The sequence below is a fragment of the Gossypium hirsutum genome, chromosome A03 (genome assembly GCF_007990345.1).
Source record: "Gossypium hirsutum isolate 1008001.06 chromosome A03, Gossypium_hirsutum_v2.1, whole genome shotgun sequence".
Classification (NCBI taxonomy): domain Eukaryota; kingdom Viridiplantae; phylum Streptophyta; class Magnoliopsida; order Malvales; family Malvaceae; genus Gossypium; species Gossypium hirsutum.
In genome coordinates, this window is record NC_053426.1 from 12,627,800 (window position 1) to 12,644,897 (window position 17,098).

At 33.8% G+C, this 17,098-nt stretch overlaps 1 protein-coding gene and 1 long non-coding RNA gene across 6 annotated transcripts; both read left to right on the top strand.

Annotated features, from left to right (window-relative positions):
- Nucleotides 1-1,294: 1,294 nt before the first annotated feature.
- On the top strand, nt 1,295-4,106 carry LOC107886232 (uncharacterized). Of its 3 annotated transcripts, none has more exons than XR_005922664.1 (3): nt 1,385-2,173; nt 3,122-3,268; nt 3,821-4,106. It is a non-coding gene; the product is annotated as an uncharacterized lncRNA (long non-coding RNA). The 3 variants fall into 3 exon arrangements; XR_001680669.2 differs by having other exon boundaries at nt 1,392-2,098; XR_005922663.1 differs by having other exon boundaries at nt 1,295-3,268.
- A 1,818-nt stretch (nt 4,107-5,924) lies between these two features.
- Nucleotides 5,925-10,540, top strand: LOC107941239 (protein ROOT INITIATION DEFECTIVE 3). Of its 3 annotated transcripts, none has more exons than XM_016874791.2 (8): nt 5,925-7,199; nt 7,959-8,072; nt 8,353-8,486; nt 8,576-8,720; nt 8,817-9,019; nt 9,195-9,316; nt 9,441-9,670; nt 10,175-10,540. In XM_016874791.2, exons 1-8 carry the CDS (start codon nt 6,963-6,965, stop codon nt 10,412-10,414), a joined length of 1,425 nt encoding a protein of 474 aa, XP_016730280.2. In that variant the 5' UTR covers nt 5,925-6,962; the 3' UTR covers nt 10,415-10,540. The 3 variants fall into 3 exon arrangements, with proteins under 3 accessions (XP_016730280.2, XP_016730281.2, XP_016730282.2); XM_016874792.2 differs by having other exon boundaries at nt 5,933-7,199; nt 9,441-9,662; XM_016874793.2 differs by having other exon boundaries at nt 5,933-7,199; nt 8,817-8,866.
- The last annotated feature ends 6,558 nt before the right edge of the window (nt 10,541-17,098 follow it).

Genomic DNA, 17,098 nt, shown 5'->3' on the forward strand with positions numbered 1-17,098 from the left:
TGGAATTCAAGCCACAAGCAATGGTGTCACGATATCGGAGCTAGGATATTACAATACCATCGACAAACTCAAAATTGAGAAGATTTGGGACCAAGCTACAAGGGTACCGCGGTATCCCCTTAGGGTATCGTGATACTTACCTTATGACAACAACCCTTGAGTGGACTGATTAGGATATCGCGATACCCCTACCGTGTGGGGACCAAAGAATGACATAAAGGGCAGAGTTTGTCCACCCAAAACACTAATCAAAAGCCAGTGTTTAAGGGCACTTTAGGCAACTTTTTTAGGTTAGAAATCAGATATTAAAAGCCACTCTTGGTTGAGAGAAAAAGATGAGGTTGTAGTTTAGGTTTAGAAAGCTATTTAGTTTAGGTTTTCTTTCATCTTTTAGTTTAGGTTTAGAGTAGTTTTCTTTTCCCTAGCTTAGGGTTTACTTTTCCTACACATTTTCTTGCTCTTCTTAGTGTTAATGGTTATTAGTTAGGTTAATTATTATTGTAATTAGGTTTATTTACAACTTTAATCTTTTTCCCTTTTTCTTATAATGACATTTTCAGCTTTAAGTTTGATGCATTTCAATTTCTTTTATGTTTAATCAGTTAAAGGTTGTTCCTTTTATATTCCTAGCTTTAGATTTCACTGTTAGATGCTTCCATATATATTTTTTGTAAGTTTTAAAGAGTAAACATCTTAACTTTTATGTTTTCTTTAGGGTTTATGTTTTTGACTATTAAAGTTTTGATTTTTATGTTTGTTTACTTAGTTTTTAACATGGATAACTAAACTTTGAAGGGGTTGGTTAATAGAGATGTGAGTAAGTTGATTTTTAGCAAAGAGACTAAATTGCAATAAATTGGATTAATTGAATGAACCTAAAAACTTAGGATTGATGAACTTAATGGAACATCTAGGCAAGTGAGACTGAGAAGAGATCTTATTGGGCACTAATTCATTAGTCCTAAGTTAACCAGTGAGATCGAGAGGTAATCTGGATTAATTTCTCTAACTTGATAAAATTGAGATCGAGAGGTTAATTAAATGGAGCCATTTTGGGAGTTCAAGCAGTTTAGGACCTTAGTTGAAATATTAATGAACCACATCAAAGGTAACCAACACCGAATTGTTAGTTATTTGTGAATTTTTAGTACTTTTACAATCTTCACCATTTAGTCCTTAGGATAGTTAATTTAGAAGTTAGTGTTAAAAATCTGTGGTTATACTTTGCCGTACTATAGCAATTATTGAGTAGCTAATTAGACTCCTTTCTTACATGTATTTTTGAATAGAAATTATTAAATCACCGAGTCCTTCGAGTTCGATCCTTGAAATACTTTGGTATTCTATTGTAACACTATAACACTATGTTTGGTTCAATGGAATGGCTATTCCATTACGACACGGTTTAAAATTCCACAGGAAAACATTCCTTTGGTTGGTTGAATGCTTAAAAAATCGAATGGGGATTCCAGATTCATTCTAAAAATCACCGAATAGCCATTCAGGGGAGGAGGTGCCGAATGGCTATTCCAACCTCTCCATCGAATGACCCTTCTTTTCCCCTTCAAAAATACCCTTTCTTAGACTGAAATTTCTCAACAGTTTCAACTTTTTTTTTGGTCATTCGACAATCTCAAGCTCAAATTAATCTAAAAGGAAGCAAATCAACTTGAAGGCCAAATCAATTGGATTTTGTTATAAGTTCAATTCAACTAGGGTTTGTTTTGCATTTTGATTGATTTTTTTTTGGTTTCTGGTGATTTGTCCAAAGGGAATTGAAATGGATTTTGCAATTATTTACGATGAGATCGATTCATTCTTTGAGTCAACTTCTCCTCTCAAAGATTCTGATAAAATCATAGACAAATTGAATCAGTTCATCCAATTTGATTCTCTTTTAGGTACAGTACCTGAAGCTAATCGATTCTGCATATGTTTTCCCCTACCGGATATTTGGTTGTATATGTAAACCGTTTCGTATTTTTCAAGAGAAGAAAAAGGGATGAGGGTTGAGGAGCTACTAAAACGATGCCCAAATATTAAGAAAATTATTATTTTTAGGGTTATTTCAAAAGCTAAGCCACACAAGGAATGCCAGGTATTGGCCAAATTCACCTCATCTATTATTCAACTCCTGAGGAAATACATGCATGTAGAGGTGCAATTTGAATGAGTAAAGTTCTCTCAATTGAATTTTTAAACTCAAGTCTTGTATCAGTTGTGAATTATATGAGCAGATATGCAGATAGATTTACAGAATGTAAATCCCAAACAGCTTCCCTTTTTATATCTTACAATTCATTGATGTTATTTTTTCAGTTTGATAGGAAAATATATGCAATCAAAAGAATAGTTTTTTTTTTCACTCAATTGTTATTTTGCTCATTTGCTATTATTGACCATGTTGTTCTCTTCCAAATTTGAAGATCTTTCTCATTTTTTTGTGTGCATTCATATGGAATGTCCTTTATGTATTATTTACCTTAAATTAACACCTTTAATGAAACTAAAGTTTTTTTCCCACAAAAAAAATAGTTTTAAAGAGCTTTATCCAAAATTAATATTTGGTTTTGTGTGTATACACATTATACCCATAGTATGTTATACCTATAAAATGAAATCAGATGAGAATCATTGATAAAATAGCAGTCTGTGATTAGAACATTTCAAGATTAAATGGTAAGTGCTTCTCTTTTGTGGATCATAATAAAACTATCTCATCAAAGCATTTCTACAGTTTTGGAACTTGTACAATTTGCACATTTACTTTATTGTCATTTTATAACTTAGCTTTTGGTTGAACGAATTACCAGTAGTGTTTGTATCTTTGGTTCTTTAACTAAGATTAATTCTTGTGCTCTGATTTTGTGCTCTGCTTGGGTCTTCACTTATGTTTTCATCTTTTTTAGCCAACTTTTAACACACTACTCATTTAGCTTGAATTCTTGTGGAGCAGCTTGAATTGATCAATTAGAATTTTAAAGTTGGTTTTTAGAGATATGTGATGTTTATTGTTACTGCAGATTTTGTAAGAATTGAAGCTATCATCATTAAGAAAATTAAAATAGAGCATAAATATGTTTTGATGCAATGGATTGATATTTGGTTAGTTTTATTGCAGTAAAAGCCTTAAATGAGATAAATGCATCACTTGGATGAAGAGTTGTATATGCATGGATCGGGGAGATCCTTGTGGTGATGGTGATTTACCGCCTTGGTCTGGTGTAAAATGTTCGACTCAAGGAGACTATAGAGTCGTTATTGAATTGTATGTATCATATATGTTATGCATTCTGTTTTTGCTTAATATGCTTATTAGTGAAAGGGATATGTCTTTGCTTCACAAACGCCATCTAATGAGCAATGCAAATGCCTTTTGCTATTGATTCTTGTTCTATATTTCATTCCAACTTGTATCTATATCTTATGTTACAATTTGGGGGGAAGATGCCGAAATGAATACCGTTCTGCCATGATTGAATTCTAATGCCTTCGTTTATCTAATGAACAATGCAAATGTATTTCACTATTGATTCAACATTCTATGTTTCATTCACATTTATGTTATATCTTACATTACGGATTGGAGGAAAGATGCCAAGGTGAATACTGTTCTACCATGATTGAATTCAAACGCTTTTTGGTTTCTCATTCTATGTGTTCTTTTTTTTTTTCTGATTTGTATCTTATCTCATTTTAGAGACTACTTGAAAGATATTCAAGTGACTACTTTTCTGCCTTCATTCACTATTGTATGTTATTCTGTTGGCATGTATTGACCCTGACCTTGAATTGTTATTATTACTATTTTCTTTTACAGGGAAGTGTATGCAGTATCCATTGTTGGTCCTTTTCCTATTGCTGTAACTAATTTATTGGATTTAACAAATGGATAGCTTGGGAGACCGAGTTTCTATTGATTGCAACTGCAAAAGCTTTACAAATTTTCAAGAAGAGGAGCCAATGGTTGCATGTTATTCAAGTATATTCATTCTATTGGTATTCTTGCTTTATATTTTCCAGCTTCTAAAATACATTCAGTCATTGATGCAGGGAAGCTTTATATGTTCAATAATTTTCCATTAATATATATTATATTAAAATAACCTTGTATTATCATATTTGATTCTATAAAATACTCCCGATCAGTATTTTAAAGGAACCTTAATGCTATTCTTTGTGAATAGATACTTTCAATCAATGTTCTTTGTGAAGTTTGGCACATGTAAAAATGAAGTTGCATGAGATTTTGTGGTTACGAATATTAAATCTATATTATTCATTTTCACTTTTACATGAAATTATTATATTATACACGTCTAGCAGCATAAATAAATTAATGAAAATATGTTATATATATATATACACACAACATAACAATTTTGTTATTTCTTTTGTTGTATTTCAATATCTGTCTATGAGTAAAAATATTTGAGACAAGATATTCTTTAAATTACTCTTTTAAATTATTCTTTAAGTAGCATAGAGATTATGATATATATGCTAAATTATTTGTTTTGCTAATAATATTCTAACACATTAAATATGCATTATATTTTAAAAACAATAAAATAGGTTGTATATTATTTTTTTGTAATATTATATATTATTTTTATTAATTCATATTTTAATAATTGTTATATTAAGAATATTATTAAATTATATATTATTATTGTTAAATTATATTTAATAATAAATTTATTAAAATAGAATTAAATTATGTATTAATGTTTTTATTAAATTATATTTAATAATAATCCTATTAAAATTTAATAACAATAATCATCCTTTTAACAAAATTTCTGCTAAGGGCATTCTGGTGATGTCAGCTTCTTTTCTTATGTTATTACAATTCTATTCCATTCAACCAAACATAAGAATACTATTACAGTTCTATTCCATTCCATTCAACCAAACAATTGAATTGCTATTACAATTCTATTTTATTACAACTCTATTCCATTACAGCCCTATTCCATTACACTGAATCAAACGTGGCCTAAATATTATAACTGACATGTGCACTTGCAGTAAAACCGCACTTTAAATTTACTGTGTTTCAACATGTTTTGAGGATGATTTTTGCATGTGTTTGAATAATTTTTAAGCATGATCTATGTATTCCAAGTTTGGAGGTGTATTAGAAGGTGTTTGTAGTGTTTTAAGCTTGATTTTTGAGTTCCTTGTGTCGATGTTCTGATACCAAGCTTCCATGTATCAAAACAAGTGAGTTAGAAGTTTAATTTTTGCTCCAGGGGCCCTTAGTAGTGATACTTGACCCTATGATATCGCAACAAGTTAGATAGTCAACAAAATGTTACAGTGTCAAGTAGTTCCATTGATACAACTCCTTAACTGTACCAATACCCTAGTGCTTTACCCGGACCACTACACTGTTTTGAGTTGTTTTGACTTTTCAAGATCTGATTTGAGTCCTAAACACCTTCAATCATGCTTGAACCACTTTTAAATATTTTAAATTATTTCTAAAGTCTTTTAATTGCCCTAGACTTGATTTGGTTATTTTATAAAAATGTTTTAAAGTTTGAATTTTTAAATAATTCCAAAATTTCTTGTTCCTGTATATTTTGATAGCATCTCCATCTACCTTGGATGTCAGGACGGACGAGGGGTGGCATAGGTGACCCTGACTTCATACGCATACGAACTTCATTGGGCCTAGATTTCTCACATGGCCACAAAAGGCCAAGTATGGGTCTTGGAGCCCATCCTTGAGAAATATAAGTTTAAAACTACTAATGTGGAAGTCTTAATGTGGATCTTGAAATTTATGGCTTCGTTGGCCTGATTGGATTGGATACCATCTTTGATGCCGCTATTGAAAGTCCAAAACAGCTGAACCCGAATATGGGTTTCTTTGAAACTTATTAAGGAATGGAGGGATACTTTCCATGGCGAAAACTAAGGAAAAAAGAAGCATACTCCAGTTAAAGAAAACTGACTGTTTTAAAATTTAAAGTTAAACAAGAAAAAATTAGTAATGTTGTGCTTGCTAAAAATTTCTAGATTGGCTACAAGGAGTCCTCATACCATCTGCATCTTATCCGACCAACCATGGAGCTCGAGGAATTTTCAACAGCCATGGGATGGTGTGAGGCCCTTGCTATAGTGTCTTCTAGGCCTTGTATCGAGGAGGTGGACTCCTACCGTCAGGTCTGGAACTGATTCCTTGTTCTTTTGTTCAAGAACTAGAGAATGACACCTCCTGATCTCTTTGACTCTGTTTTAGCCATGCTTTATTGTTTTTGGTTTCTTTTGTCTTGGCTCTGGTGTACATCAAATGGATGTTGTTGCGTGGTGTTTTCTCGACCACTTGTGGAGTCGAAACTTACGCATGACGCACTCTCATGGTTGTTTCATCCGATGGGGTTACCTTCCTCCCTGGATTCCACCTCTTTGATTTGCCTTCCTCGATGTTTTTGATCTGTTTTATAGCTATTATCTTTTGAACCTTTGGTCTTTTGTTCGGACCTATCTTTTGTAACCACTGTTGTTTGTCAGCTTTTAATGACATTGATATATTTCCGACCAGAAAAATTCAACATAAGTAAGGGACATCAGACGATTCAAAAATGAAACCAAACAATGAGCAATTTGTGCTTCTAGAACATTCATCTCTTCCTCATTGTCCTAACTTGATTTTCAAATTCTGACAAAAACACCCAAAACTATACATCCAATCAATGTAAATCCAACACCTGACACATTGCATGGGCAACACCTGCATCAATCCAATTCCTTTACAGGAAGGTGCCAAAAAACAAAATTCAAAATATTGCCCCCAAAACTAACTTTGTCCCTTCTTCACATTTTTGTTAAAGCCAAGCATCTTCCACCCCTTGCCTTTCTAAACGCAAACCTCTGCAATTTCTCCCTCTATACATATCCATATATACATGTATTTATACATTTATGTCTGTTGATAGTCCTTTATATTATTAATGGAGATGGGCGAAAAGATGAATAAGGAGGCATTAGTGGTTTGTAGTGATAAGAGTACGGGTATTGGGATAACCGTGTGGGACTTGGAAACTGGGGAACAACTCCTTCATATCCCCACCTGTGCTGCCGCTCCTCATGGGCTGTTTTGTTTGAGAAACCAGTTCATTGTAGCTTCTCAAAGCAACAGGCATGGCTCTTTTGGTGGTGGGTCTATCTTTATTTGGCCATTGAACAAGGTAATAAGCTGATCTCAAACTTTGTCTTTGGAAATGGCATCATACGGTTATTTGAGATATGGAGGATTTAGTTTTCTACAATTGATAGATTTTGATTCTTCCTTTATGCCTTTATGTGTGAGTACGCGTGACATGCAAACTTCACTAGGGCTCACAGTGACTGCTCTATTTTCCTGTTTTTAATCCCAAATCCCAAGTTAAATTGACCTTTCTTTTGTTTTGCATGATCTTTGAATTGAACCCCCCTTTCCTGCTTTTCCTAATAGAAACATAAAATGGAATTTGACATTTTTTCTAGTATTGCAATTCATGTATACATACATAAGTCCTTGTTGGAAATTTGATGAAAGCAACTGACATTCTGTAGATCAATGTTGCTCCGGTTTTTCATTTCGCTTGAAGTATAAATCTCCCTGTCCATACTTGTATGTGACACATTTTTAGCCATGAGTATGGGGAGACCATTCATGTGCTCGGAAAAAAGATTAAAAATTGAATATGTCCATGTCGGCTACGTACCTGAGTCTGAGTAGGTGTAGATTGCCGGTAAATAGCTAGACAGCTAATTTATTAAACCATTAGTGACTAAAGGGCTTTGTTCTGCTCAGTCTGTATCATTTCTGAATGTCCCTTTAATGTCCCATGCATAAGCTGTTGTATATCTTCAAAAAAATGCTAAAAGAACTAGTACTAGAATCAAACTCTGTTATACCATAAGAAACTTCTTCTTACATCCTTTTTATCCCCTCTTATCTCCAGCCTCAGTCACCATTGCGGAGCTACACATTGGAGGCAATGGGCCCCATTTCTTGCACAAAAGGTGGCTTATATATTGCGGGTGGAGCTCCTTCCGGGAATGCTTATCTTTGGGAGGTAAGTAACCACTCTCATCTGTCCTCTTTGTCCACAAGGGCGAATCGGTGAAGAACCAATCCTCCATTTCATCTGAAGAATACAATTCATGGAACTTTTATTTCAGTAGCTATAGTGCCTTGAACAAACATAGTCATCATCTAGACCACCTGCAAATGCTGTTGGTTGTTTGTATGTATTGATCAATTCTTTAATTTCAGTGCTAAAACCTAAAAGCTATAGTGTCAAGGCAAATGAAAGCACTATCTCAGCACTTTTATGACTTGATGAAATTGATCAGGTTACCAGTGGAAGATTGCTGAGAACATGGCATGCTCATCATAAATCACTGAAGTGTATGGTCTTCTCTGATGATGATTCACTTCTTATTTTTGGTTGTACCGATGGAATCATCTCTGTTTGGTCTATGATTAGGTAAAATTTTATGCTTTTTGCCAGTTGGCTGATGGCTCCAATAAATAATTTTAACATTTGATGCCTCAATCTAACCAATTTGATTGAAGTTTGGTAGATGTGGAAGATTCTGGAAGCTCACCTTCTTTGCTCTATTACTCATCAGAACATAGATCTTCCATAACTGGGTTAGTAACTATGTCCGCTGGTGCACGTTCCATTTTCATATCAAGCTCTCTCGATGGAACATGCAAGGTCAGTCAACATGACATTACTATTCAAGAATTGATTTATTTTTTCTGCTGCATTGCAACTTTTTTTATTAGAGGGTGATAAAATCTGTATTAGCAGGTTTGGGAACTAGTTTCTGGAAGGCATTTACAAACATTAGTTTATCCAATGTCAGTGACAGCCATCGCTCTTCATCCGATAGAGCGGCTCCTTTTTTCTGGTAGTGTAGATGGAAATATATTTGTTAATGTGTTTGACATTGGAGCAGTTGAGGATTGTTTCGTTACTACGGAAGATCAAGCATTTGTGCTAAAAGTACACAAGTAATGTGTAATGTATGGTGCTTGAAATTTCTTAAATTCTCCAGGATAACTAAATTTTGTTGAAGGCTTCTGTCGATATGGCATTAGAGTTGTTCTTGTAGTAATACTCACTGCTTTTTGCCTATGTAAATATAAATTCTATGAGGAGATTTAAATAATGGAATCTTATTTGCAGTGAATCTATAACTGCATTGACTTTTAGCGGATTTCATCTGATATCTGCATCGGAGGATTTTACATTCTGCCTATGGGATACAATTAACCGGGTGGTCCTTAGAAGATTCAACAATAGAAAAGGTAAACGTTAAACATTTCATTTCTTTTTCACCTTCTGCCTTTTGAAGAAGTGATATCTTTCTACCATATTTTCCTGCTACTTCATTTTAGCACTAGTTATATGTCTGTTTCAATTGTCAAACAGGTGCAGTGACTAATATGGTTGTGATTAAGCAGTCTTCATTGTTTCCCATCTTAAACCATCAAAGAGTTACTCATCAATTCCAGGTGTCTTTGCTCCAAAAGTATCCTCAGCCTTCCAACCCAGGGAAGGGGATGGCTACGTTCCTTTCTTTTCCAGCTTCCCACAGCAAGCCACCTCCCACTCATTTCCATGGAAACAATTTGCTAGACCATTTAATATCAGGTTCAGAGGTCTCTCTCTCTCTCTCTCTCTCTCTCTTTTTCTTTTTTTGGCACATAAAGATACTTGGGGGATCATTTTTCATTCCCTTATATCCATCTTCAAATATGTGCCGCACATAGGTGTCAAATACAGGTTTTAAAAAAAAACGTTTGGGTAACATAGGTGACAAGTGGTGTTGCTTGTTAAAAGTAGTGAAAAACATGGTTTGTGGTAGATTTGATGATATTCACACTACAGTTGCCAGTCTTGCTTTATATGGGTGTATGGGATCCAAAGCTCATTTTTTTCCAAGTTTTTCTAGATGCTTAGAAGATCGTACCCTCATATCCATGTCCGAGTGTGTGTTGGACACAAGTAATATAGGGAAAAATAGTTCGGGTAACATAGGTGACATTAAAAGAGTGGTTAGCTGTCAAAACTTCTGATTTGATGATCCATGTCATGTTGTATCCATGGTTTGATCTGATGATGACTAAGGATAGATTATATGTGTTTTGGTTTTTCATGGGCAGCAAGAAGAACAAACACCTGCTATGCTGCAAACGAAATTGGAGAAAAACATAGATGATCGACTATGGGTAACAAGCATGACAAAGCATGTAATGGAGATAAGCAAGCATTTGCAATGTCGTTTGCTGGATATGATGCAGTGCCGGTTGCTATGCAACCCGTATGAGCTAGATTCATCCCCAAAGAAAAAAAGACACAAAATTCAGTCTCAAAATCAAACTCCTACGGAGCAATCTCAGTAATTTCAAAATTTGTGATTATCAAATGGAGATGTATCCCGTCACCCTAAAACTATCTTTCTACTGTACTTTTTTTAATCAAATTTTGCCATGGATTAAATATCAATAGTAACCCCCATTTTCCTGGTGCAAGCAGCCTCGGAAAGAAAGTCTGTCATTTCATATATTTTCTTCTTCAGATAATCCCTCACTTGAAGCCTTAGCTTAATCCTTAAAAAATCATGAGAAATTCCACTTTCTAGACCCTTATAAGCTTAGTTTGAGCCTTAGAGAGCTAAGATTTGAGGAAGAAAATGCAAAGAAAGTTAAGAAAGCATGAAAAAAATTAAGAAAATTTGGGTTCATATTATATTTTATGTATCATTTCAGTATGAAATTTGTGTTTATGTATATATTTGAAAAAGAAAGAGGTTTAAAAAATTGGAAAAATCAAGAAGGGGAGATTAGTAAGTAGTGATAATTTTGAGCTTCATAAATTATGTGCTCTCTTGAATTCCATTTTTCCATAAAATATTTATGTTTGTGTTTTTTTGAAAATGTCGAATGCTTTTATTGAGTGTTTTAGAAGTGACAAAATGATATAGGACTTGTGCATGGCCAATGAGTTGATGGTTTTGAGAAATGAAATCATTAACAAGTAGTAGGCAATGAAATTTGAGCAAAAAGATTACTAGTAGACAAGCAATGGAAAATACTATGAATTGTTATAATGTACTTAAGTGTGATGATATGTATATGAAATGACAATTGGTTGAGAATTGGACCTAACTTGAAATGTGAAAAAATATAAATTTTTATTGAGCTTATACTAGCTTAGTTATGAAAATCTTAATTACAAAGGTTTAATGAAAATGGGTGAACTTCAAAATTAATTGATAAATGAGAGATTAGATAGATAATTGATGTGGTTTGAATTGAATAAGAGGAGAAAAGTAAGAAATTGTCTTGAATTTTTACTTATTAAGAATTAAGAGTAAATCCCATAAAAAGGGAATGAAGGATTTGTAGCAAATGATAATTGATTTAGAACTTTAAACAAGTGAATAATGATGTTAGTAATTAATTTCTATAAGAGTAAGAATTTGGTCTAAACATGTTTAATTATGGTAACATAAGCTAGTTGCAATAACAGTAGGGTACAACTTTAAAAATTTATCAAAAATTGTAGAATTTGAGTTAGAATCTTATATGGTTGAAAATTTTATTGAATTTAGTTTTTAAAGAAACAAATGGAAATTGTATTCGAATTTTGCATCGATAGATAAAAATATTTTAGTAAAGGTAACTTGAAACTACCTAACAACAATCTTTTTTTTATTTCGAAAAATTGCTTTACTATTAAATTTTGAAATTTTTATAAGAGAAAGATAATTGAGTTTAATTTCTAAACCATCAAGTGGATCTTAATCTTTAATTTTATGTAATGATATATAAATAATTTAATGACATGTATACGATTAGACAAGACTTGTAATAATAGTTGAAATTTGAGTAGGAAGAGGTTATCTTTTGTCAAACTTAAGTGTAAATACTCCATGGAATTTCATTGTGTTGTGTTTAAATGATAGATTTAAATAAGAAAGTAGAAATACACCTAATATTTAAATTTAGTTGGAATAATAAATGGTTAAATGTTTATTAATAAAGAGGTTTGAGGTATGAATTGGTTAGTAGAGAAACATCGATTGTGATACGTGAAAGATAGATATGGAAATTCAAAATGTATATATTAATGAAAATGCTAAACCAAGTAGTGATTAAACGAGTGACCTTGAATCTTGAGTAGAGAAAGTGGATTGTGAAATAACAGATAAATTATTGAGATTTACTCTCTGATATTGATAATTGAGTACGAATGGTACATATATGTATGTTTGCTCTATATTATGAATCGATGTGGACAATGATATCATAAATGGAATGAATGTATGTTATGTTAATTGAGATTGTTTGCGATCGACCCTTATAAACAACGAACAAGAAAAGTGGAGAAGATCGAATACACAAATTTTACGTGGAAAACTCCTCTAAAGAGGATAAAAACCACAGAGAAAGGATGTTTCGACTTTTCACTGAATGAATAAACAAATAAAAGTACAATATGGAGAAAATAAACTTAAATGTACTAAATGTACACACCCAAACCCTGAAAACAAATTCTTAATTGGGGACTGAAATTCTCTCCATAGCTATCAAGAAATTCTCTCCAAAACTTATAGGTGACTACATCTTGTCACCCCCAAAAGAAAAGCCCTGTAGTACTACATCTTTAATTATCTTAAAAAACAATGACACAATGGCCTCTTTAAATAGGCTAATATTAGAGCTCTAATTGTACCAAATTATACCTGAAGTAATCAGAGTTTAATCGAGAAAAGATAGCAAATTTTAACTAGAAGAAGAAATCTGGTCAAGTGGGGAACATGTCGCCACGTCGTGACATCGTCTTTGGCTCATCGAGACGACGGTTCTCGTTGGGACATGGTGTGTCGTCAGGACGTCAGCTCTTCCTTAGTTGTAATATATTAGTGGTAGTTAGTCGTGATGTAATTGACATGCCAATAGAAATATATAGCACGTTTGGTATCGGATATAGGGATTTGTATAGGATATTTGTAACACCTTGAATTTTTCTAATTTCTCTACTATTAGATTATAGGGACTTCATTCATGATGGTGGAGTTAGAAATTTTGACCTATTGAATTTGTTAGTGTTAGAATTAAGTGACCCGAATCCTTATTTAAATAAAATATAGTGGTAAAATAAAATAAAAGAAGAATCCATATAGAATTACACTTCTTTTATTTTATTTTAGAATAAGGTTTTTTAAACCTTATCAAATTCTATCTATTTGATATTGATTAGAATAAGATATTTCAGTCTTACTAGAATATGGCTTTACAAGCCTATAAATAGACATAGTCTATTCCTCTTGTAATAATTCGAATTCGACATAGTGAGTTTTCTTCTCCTCTGCCCATGTTTTTTTCCTGAAAGGGTTTCCTCGTAAAAAATTGTGTGTTCTTTATTTTATTTTATTTTATTTTTTACAAGTTGGTATCATAGCTTTCGGGTTGTTCATTTCGATCACGGTAATGGGGTCTTTGAAGTATGAAATTTCGCTGTTAGATCGCAACATCAGATTTGTATTATGACAGATTAAGATGCAAACAGTTCTTGCGCAGATGGATCTGGAGGATGCTCTGCTAGGGATAGACAAGATGCCTTCGACCTTAACAGATGAAGGGAAGAAGCGTAAAGATCGAAAGGCGTTAACACAATTACATCTGCATTTGTCCAACGAAAATTTGTAGGATGTGATGAAAGAGAAGACTGCCGCTGTATTATGGAAGAGGCTAGAACAAATATGTATGTCGAAAACTTTAACAAGCAAGTTTCATATGAAACAGCGTCTTTATACTCATCGTTTGGAGGAAAGTGCGTCTGTACACGAACACTTAACAATGTTTAAAGAAATTCTCTCAAACTTGGAGGCCATGGAAGTTCAGTATGATAAGAAAGATCTAGAGTTGGTTCTACTTTGTTCGTTGCCCCCGTCTTATTCAACCTTTAGAGACACGATTTTATATAGCCGTGAGTCTCTCACAATTGATGAGGTTTATGATTCTTTGACCTCGTATGATAATATGAAGCATCTTGTGGTTAAACCCGACTCTCAGGGAGAGGGTCTCATTGTTCGTGGGAGACAAGATCGAAATGCTGATGATGATCGTGAAAGAACACAGGAAAGGAATCCTCGCGGTAAATCTAAGGGTAGATCAAAGTCTTCAAACAGAGGTAAAATATGCAACTTTTTCAAGAAGAAAGGGCACATTAAATCTAAATGCTATAAGCTACATAATAAGATTAAAAAGAAGGCTGCGAATCAAAAGGAAAAACAACCAGAAAATTTCGGTGAAACTGATGTTGTAGAAGACTACAGCGATGGTGAACTTCTAGTCGATTCTATCAATGATTCTAAAGTAAGCGAGGAATAGATACTTGATTCAAGCTACACATTCCACATGAGTCCCAATCGGGATTGGTTTACAACTTATGAAATAGTGTCTGAAGGTGTTGTTTTGATGGGAAATAATGCTTCGTGTAAAATCGCAGGTGTTGGAACGATTAAAGTTAAGTTGTTTGATGGAGTTGTCAGAACACTTAGTGACGTATGACATGTTCCAGAATTGAAAAGAATTTAATTTCGTTTAGTACTCTTGATTCAAAAGGGTACAGATACACAGCCGAAAGTGGGGTTTTAAAGATTTCCAAAGGTTCCCTTGTTGTGATGAAAGGGCAGAGAAAGATTGTCAAGTTATATGTTTTGCAGGGTTCTACTGTTACTGGTGATATAGCTGTCGCTTCCTCTTCCTTGTCAAATGATGATATTACTAAACTTTGACATATGCGTCTAGGGCATATGAGTGAGAATAGCATGGCAGAATTGAGCAAAAGAGGACTTTTTGATTGGTAAGGAATTTGTAAACTGAATTTTTGTGAACATTATGTTTTTGGGAAGCAAAAGAGAGTTTGATTCACCAGAGGAATCCATAACACAAAGGGAACGTTGGAGTATATTCATTCTGATCTGTGGGGGCCATCCAGAGTGTCTTCGAGAGGTGAAGCTAATTATATGTTAACCTTTATTGATGATTTTTCCAGAAAAGTTTGGGCGTTCTTCTTGAAGCAGAAAAGCGATGTGTTTTCCACATTTAAGTCTTGGAAAATTATGATTGAAAAATAGATAAAATACCTCCGCACAGATAATGGCTTAGAGTTTTGTTTTGATGAGTTTAATAGATTGTGTAAGTCAGAAGGGACCGTGAAACACTTGACAGTTCGTCATACTCTACAGCAAAACGGCATCGCAGAACAAATGAACAGAACAATCATGTAGAAGGTTCGATGTATGTTTTCAAATGCCAACTTACCGAAGTCGTTTTGGGCAGAAGCAGCCTCTACTGCATGTTTTTTGATCAACCGATCTCCATCCGTTGCCATTGAGAAAAAGACTCCATAAGAGGTATGGTCTAGTAATCTTGCTAATTATTCTGATTTAAAGATCTTTGGGTGTCTTGCGTATGCTCATGTTGATAATGGAAAATTGGAACGAAGATCCATTAAATGCGTTTTTCTTGGTTATAAAGCTGGTGTAAAAGGGTATAAGTTATGCTGTCCTGAAAATAGAAAAGTTGTGATTAGCAGAGATGTTGTTTTTGATGAAACTGCTATGCTACCTAACTTATCTCTTAAAGACTTTTCCAATAAAGAAAATCAAAAGCAGGTGGAGCATCAGATTAATACAGAGTCAACTCCTCAAGCCAGTACAAAAATTGAGAATAGAGTTGTTTCTTCACCACAATACTCTATCGCCAAAAACAGAACTAGAAGAGAAATTAAACTTTCAAAAAAGTATGCCGAGGCTGATCTAGTTGCTTATGCTTTAAATATGGCTGAAGATATAGATGTGAATCAAGAGCCATCAAATTATTCTGAGGCAGTTAGCTGTGAAGATTCAGAAAATTGGATGTTTGCTATGCAATGGGAGATGGAATCACTCCATAAAAACAAAACATGTGATCTTGTGAAACTTTCTAAAGGTAAAAAGGTTGTTCGTTGTAAATGGGTGTTTAAAAAGAAAGAAGGGACTCTAGGAGTTGAAGAACCCAAATATAAAGCAAGGCTTGTTGCAAAGGGTTACAGTCAAATTCCAGGAATGGACTTCACTGATGTGTTCTCCCTAGTTGTTAAGCATAGTTCGATTCGAGCTTTGCTTGGTATTGTGGCCATGCATGATTTGAAGCTTGAGCAGTTATATGTAAAAATTGCATTTCTGTATAAAGAACTTGAGGAGGATGTTTACATGTAACAACCAGAGGGTTTTATAGTCTCAGAAAAAGAGGACTATGTTTGCTTGCTGAAAAAGTCCCTTTTACGGTTTGAAACAGTCACCAAGACAGTGGTATAAGAGGTTTGATTCCTTTATGACTTCTCATGATTTCAAAAGAAGTAGTTTTGACAATTGTGTTTACTTTAAGAAAAATAGTAATGGTTCTTTTGTGTATCTACTTCTTTATGTTGATGGCATGTTAATAGCATCTAAAGATAAATGAGATATAAGAAAGGTTAAAGCCCAACTAAGTAAAGAATTTGAGATAAAAGATTTAGGACCAGCAAAGAAGATACTTGGAATAGAAATTCTCAGAGATAGAAAAGCAAGTAAATTGTACCTAAGTCAAAAGGGGTACATTGAGAAAGTTCTTTGTAGGTTCAATATGTAGAGTGCTAAGTCTGTTAGTACTCCTTTAGCAGCCTATGTCATACTTTCATCGGTTTTGTCTCCACAATTAGATGATGAGATTGAGTACATGTCACATGTTTCATACTCTAGTGCAGTGGGATCTCTCATGTATGCTATGGTTTGTTCACATCCAAATTTATCATATGCAGTCAGTGCATTTAGTAGATACATGGCGAATCCTGATAAAAAACACTGGAAAGTAGTTTAGTGGATTTTAAGATACTTACGAGGTACTACTGATGTTTGCTTACAGTTTGGAAGAACTAGAGATTGAGTCATTGGGTATGTTGATGCTGATTTTGCTGGAGACCTTGATAGAAGAAGATCTCTCACAGGTTAATCGGAGGTTGTGCAATCAGTTAGAAAGCCACTTTGCAATCTG

What these genes read in the sequence shown, in the direction of transcription:
- LOC107941239 (XM_016874791.2), top strand. Translation starts at nt 6,963, where the DNA reads ATGGAGATGGGCGAAAAGATGAATAAGGAGGCATTAGTGGTTTGTAGT. An exon ending in CTCTCGATGGAACATGCAAG is followed by an intron (nt 8,721 to 8,816) that starts GTCAGTCAACAT and finishes CTGTATTAGCAG; the next exon opens with GTTTGGGAACTAGTTTCTGG. An exon ending in TTTGTGCTAAAAGTACACAA is followed by an intron (nt 9,020 to 9,194) that starts GTAATGTGTAAT and finishes TCTTATTTGCAG; the next exon opens with TGAATCTATAACTGCATTGA.